General features: G+C 50.0%; 2 protein-coding genes across 2 annotated transcripts in view; one reads left to right on the plus strand and one right to left on the minus strand.

The window, feature by feature from the left end:
• The first annotated feature begins 158 nt into the window (after positions 1-158).
• On the plus strand, positions 159-1,042 carry prpf4 (pre-mRNA splicing tri-snRNP complex factor PRPF4). The gene is made up of 5 exons (XM_008402624.1): positions 159-178; positions 250-417; positions 499-617; positions 707-813; positions 881-1,042. Exons 1-5 carry the CDS (start codon positions 159-161, stop codon positions 965-967), a joined length of 501 nt encoding a protein of 166 aa, XP_008400846.1. The 3' UTR covers positions 968-1,042.
• Positions 1,043-2,801: 1,759 nt separating this feature from the next.
• LOC103460434 (putative ferric-chelate reductase 1) overlaps positions 2,802-5,353 on the minus strand; it is a 33,191-nt gene continuing 30,639 nt past the window's right edge. Inside the window, exons 10-14 of the mRNA XM_008402597.2 lie at positions 3,839-3,930; positions 3,583-3,641; positions 3,372-3,509; positions 3,132-3,160; positions 2,802-3,041 (exon numbers count right to left, since the gene is read on the minus strand). Of these exons, the coding sequence (XP_008400819.2) occupies positions 2,943-3,041; positions 3,132-3,160; positions 3,372-3,509; positions 3,583-3,641; positions 3,839-3,930 (417 nt within the window). The 3' untranslated portion in view covers positions 2,802-2,942. The remainder of the gene's footprint in view (positions 3,042-3,131; positions 3,161-3,371; positions 3,510-3,582; positions 3,642-3,838; positions 3,931-5,353) is intronic.

Consider the following 5,353-nt stretch of genomic DNA (forward strand, 5'->3'; position numbering starts at 1 on the left):
TGGCTAGCTTCATGGCTCGTTAGCTCCATGGCTACCGCACTGCGTCTCACTCTGCAGCTGTGGTCCCAGTGTCTGCATCATGAGATTTTGAAGAAACGATAATCACAGTTGGTTAAATAAAGTTTAGTTCAATCCACAGCAACACAAATGACCTAATTATGTTTTTCCATTCTGACAGGTGAGTCTCTGCTAATTAGATTTCTGTTCTGACGCCGTTTTCGTTTCTGAGGTTCCTTTATGATCATTGAGTCTGATTGTTGATCAGCTTCTCTGTCAGCCATTAGTTCTGCCTGTTTCTCGTCCAATCAGAGGGCTCGATGCCTTCGGCAGGGTGTGGGACCTGAGGACGGGGCGCTGCGTGGTTTTCCTGGAGGGTCACCTGAAGGAGATCTACAGCGTTCACTTCAGTCCTAACGGGTCAGCCAATCACAGCACAGTTAGCAGAAATCCAGCCAATCAGAGAGTCGGTGCATCATCTTGTCCTGGTTGTTCCTGCAGCCATCACCTGGCCACAGGAAGTGGTGACAACACCTGTAAGGTGTGGGAGCTCCGCAACAGGAAGTGCCTGTACACAGTCCCCGCCCACCAGAACCTGCTGTCTTCCGTCCGATTCCAACGTAAAAAACTAAAGCATTTCTCTTCAGTTTGAGCTCACTTCCTGTCTCTGACCTCACTTCCTGCGTTTGTGACCTCACGTCCTCTGCAGCCTCAGACGGTCACTTCCTGGTGACCGGAGCTTACGACAACACGGCGAAGATTTGGAGCCACCCGGGCTGGATGCCGCTGAAGACGCTAGCCGGACACGAGGGGAAGGTAGGACCGGCCCGGGCTTTGACTGGACCGTCTGAGCTCTGAGTCCTGATTGGTTGTGCGTTTCCAGGTGATGGGCGTGGACGTGTCACCTGACGGCAAGCTGATCGCCACCTGCTCCTACGACCGGACCTTCAAACTCTGGCTGTCAGAGTGACATCATCAGTGACATCATCAGTGACGTCATCTGTGTTTTTTGTTTTTTCTAATAAAGATTTTGAATCCTGATCAATCAGTTCTGTTATCTATCATTATTGATCCCAGAGCTAAATGAAACGTAGAGGTCTGTGTTTCAGCGTCCAGAGGAGCTTCTGACTGAAGACAGTCGGATGGATCTTCAGTTATGATGATCGTTGCTCCATCGCCTGGAGGTTCTGGAGGAGCCATCGGATCAGAACCTGGATCAGAACCTGGACCTGGATCAGAACCTGGATCAGAACCTGGACCTGATCAGAACCTGGACCTGATCAGAACCTGGACCTGGATCAGAACCTGGACCTGGATCAGAACCTGGATCAGAACCTGGATCAGAACCTCGTCTAGTCGATGATCTAGTTCAGTGTTTTTTCGGCGCAGCGCCCCGCAGCCTTTAACCTAAAGATCCTTTTAATGCCATATGAGACAGAAACATGGATTATATCTTTATATAGATCTATTGATTATAGATTAATAGTTTTACTGGACAGAAATTACAAAGAACAAATCTGGTTCTTAATCAAATCCTAATGAGTCAAAGTGTCATGGAGTCATCAGCCTCATGACATTAACACTGACATGAAAATAATATTGAAGAAATAAATATATCAAATCTAAAAACATAAATAAGTGATCAGTTCTTTACTGTTATGGTCTGTAAGATATATTTATTCTCAGTACTAGATGTGGTCTCAACAAACCCATGGCACTAAAACAATATTATTTTACCTTTTATCTGGAAATAGTGTCTGTTTATTCTTGCCATACAGTCTCTGTATTAATTATTGCTCGAAAGGTCTTGCCATACCAGTTTATTCCTCTGTATTTACTTTAGTTTCTTAGTTTATTCTTTCATTTTGTTCTTCATTCATTTCCATTTAGTTTCCTTTGATTAGTTTTATCCTCTCTTGGTTTATTGCTATGTCCACTTTAGTTTCTTTTCTGTTGCTACATTTATTTTATCGTTTATTGACCATCAGTAATCTTCACTCATCACCTGCTGCGCCGCCTCATCGTCATGTTCCACATCATGTGTTGATTTTTCACTGTTCAGCATCAGATTCTCTGTTTTTATGCCATAATTCACATCTAGTTCGTCGCTCCGTTTCATGTCCAGCTTCTCCTGTTTCAGAGTTTTGCGCAATGTGAACGTCTTGTTTTAACCCCTTAAGGTGCAGGGCGGTGGGGAAGCGTATCGATGGGGAAAAGGCAGACTGACATAAACCTTTTAAAACAATGGAAACTATTTCTGCATTCTGATTATTGAAATGTAAAAGTGCTGTGTTGTTCTATCACCCCGTTTCATACCGGACCACTTACAGCTCCAGCGCTATAAAATGAACGCTCTCTATCGTGGTATCTCCATGGAGGGATTTCTTTATTTCTCTATTTAAATGATACACAGTGAGGGTGTCGTGATTTTAGCTACCAGTAGCAGGAGAACAGAGCTGCGCCAAGAAGCTAACAGAAGCTAACAGAAGCTAACAGAAGCTACAAACACTGAATAGAAGAAGAGCTGCCATCGATACAGTTGCAGCCAAGCATGTTTTAATGTTACACAATACAGTTTTACCAAGTTGCTCAAAGTCTAAACTGGGATTGTTGTGCATTTAAGGTGTAAAGTTTACCTTCGACCAAACGCCCCCCAGAGGCGGTCCATCGCCCCCCTTTTGTAAAAATGTCCGCCAGCGCCCCCTGCCGTCCTCTGAACGGCCCCTGGGGGGCGGTACCGCCCACGTTGAGAACCGCTGGTCTAACAGAACCGTGGTTAGTTGGACAAAGTGACCCAAACCGGATTCAGTGTTTGTCTTTATTTGGCTGCATAAACCAGCAGCTGGTTTTTAACTTTAATGCGCTGAAGTTTCTCTAGAACTTCAAACTTCTGCTCAGCTGATCAGAACGGACCGGACAGAACCAGCGCTGAGCAGAACCAGGTGCTAGGAATGCACCGCCTGTCCGATTCCGACCAGCAGGGCGATGAGGAAGGCCAGGTTCCCGGTGAGGAAGAGCGCCACCAGCAGGACGTCCTGCTGCACCTGCACACAGGAGAGCAGCGGGTCAGGAACGGGTCAGGGGTCAGAGGTCAGGGTTAACGCCGCCTCCATTTGCTGCGTCGGCTCCTTTACCTTGTCAGGCTCCACAGGACCGCTGCCACCTGCAACCACAGCACAGAGGTCAGAGGTCAGAGCAGGATGCTGGGAAATATTTACACCTGTTCTCTAATGAAAGTAACAATGGCAGCTCTGAACGGGTCAGAACCATGACAGGACCCGACCAGAACCAAACGGAACCGTTTCAGGAAAATACAAAACTTCCTCAACAATCAATAAGATTCTGGTGAGACGCTCAGCGGTTCCGGTTCTGACCTGCGGCGGCGCTCCGCCATCTTGCTTGCAGCTCCATCAGGATGAGCAGCAGCGCCTCCCAGCCGGCGAAGCCGCCCAGCACCTTCATCAGCCAGCCGGCGCTGTCCATCATGTCCATGCCTGTGAAGACGGTCGCCACTGTGGGCGGAGTCAGGAAGTCCTGGTTAGGGTCGCGGTGCGTTCACGGCACCGTGGGAAAAATGAAACTCACCTGCTAAGAGCTTCAGAGACACGGCGATGACGAAATGAGCCCAGTTGAACAGGAACCTCCTGAAACAGAACCACAACTGGTTTTATTGGTTTTACTGGGTAACTTTGGACCTCCAGCCCGGTCCAGTCCAGAACTTAAATGGGTTTATCATTCAGTTTCATTTGCTAAAAACCCGACTGGAAGAATTTTGGAAGCTGTTGAAGAACCAAACCTTCATCGGGTAAACGGAACAGAACCGGTCAGAACCGCAACCAACCTTGGATGCTGCGGCGCGCAGCGCATGAAGGCCAGGATGGGCTGGATCAGCGCCAGACACAGAACCAGGCAGCCCAGCACCTGGTGAATCCCCTGTGGAGAAACAGAACATCAACCCAGCCCAGTGGTTCCAGGTTCTGGTTCCGCTGTTCTGTCGGAACCAACAGACGGCGTTACGTCAGAGATGGTCGCGCTTTTATTGAATCGGCAACATGAAGTCGGTCGTCACGGAGCTGTGTACTTAGCGGTTAGCTTCATCCGCGATGTGTGACTTAGCGGTTAGCTTCATCCGCGATGTGTGACTTAGCGGTTAGCTTCATCCGCGATGTGTGACNGGGTCCAGAGTGGGTCCAGAGCGGGTTGTAGAGTGGGTCCAGTGCGGGTTGTAGAGTGGGTCCAGTGCGGGTTGTAGAGTGGGTCCAGTGCGGGTCCAAACCGGGTCCAGAGCAGAAACGTGGGACTGGTCTGAAACGGGGCGACCAGAACCGTGTTGGGTCCCATATTCATGCAGCGACTAGTTCAATCCAGTTTAATTGGTTCAGTTCTTCTTTCTACAAACCCGACGAAGCCCAGTTCTGGAACCAGTTCACTCCAGTTCACTGGTATAAAACCAGTTCACACCGTATTCATGTGAATGAATCCGAGTTTAAACCAGTTTCAGGTTAGTTTACATCAGTGGAATCTGGTTCCTGAACCACTTCAGTCCCAGTAGAATCCAGCTGAATCCGGATCAAACCGGTTGAATCCAGCTGAACTCTTCCTCTTCCTCCTCTTCCTCCTCAGAATCTGAACAACTTCTGCAGTCAGATTGGAGACGATCGGCCAATCAGCTTCTGCCACTTCAGTCCGGACTCCAAGATGCTCGCCACGGCGTCCTGGTAAGAGCTCCGCCCCCGACCGCTGCTGTTGTTCTGATGCTAATGCTAGCGCGCTAACGCCTCCAGGAGCGGCCTGTGCAAGCTGTGGTCGGTCCCGGACTGCGCCCTGATCCGGACCCTGAGAGGTGGGCGGAGCCTCCTGCTTCTGTTTCTATCCGGGTCCAGTTAAATATGCTGACTGGGTTTCTTTTTGCCCCTCCCCCGCCTCGCTGTGATTGGCTGAAGGACACAACACCAACGTGGGCGCCGTGGCGTTCCGCCCGCAGGCCGGCGTCTCTCTGGACCGGTCCGACGTCAACCTGGCGTCCTGCGCCGCCGACGGGACGGTGAAGCTGTGGAACCTGGAGAGGTGGGCGGAGTCGGGAGGAGGACTGGTTGCTATGGAAACGAACAATGACGATCTGTTTCTGTGGTCACCATAGTGACGAGCCAGTGGCGGACATCGAGGGTCACGGTGATCGGGTTTCCCGAGTTTCCTGGCATCCGTCCGGAAGATTCCTCGGGACCACCTGGTAAGAGAACCGGGACCAGAACCAGGACCAGAACCAGGACCACAGCACTGTGCAGTGGCATGTAGTAACCTGTAGTACCCTGTAGTACCCTGTAGTGCTCTGTAGTACCCTGTAGTACCCTGTAGT

The sequence above is a fragment of the Poecilia reticulata genome, unplaced genomic scaffold (assembly GCF_000633615.1).
Source record: "Poecilia reticulata strain Guanapo unplaced genomic scaffold, Guppy_female_1.0+MT scaffold_241, whole genome shotgun sequence".
Classification (NCBI taxonomy): Eukaryota; Metazoa; Chordata; class Actinopteri; order Cyprinodontiformes; family Poeciliidae; genus Poecilia; species Poecilia reticulata.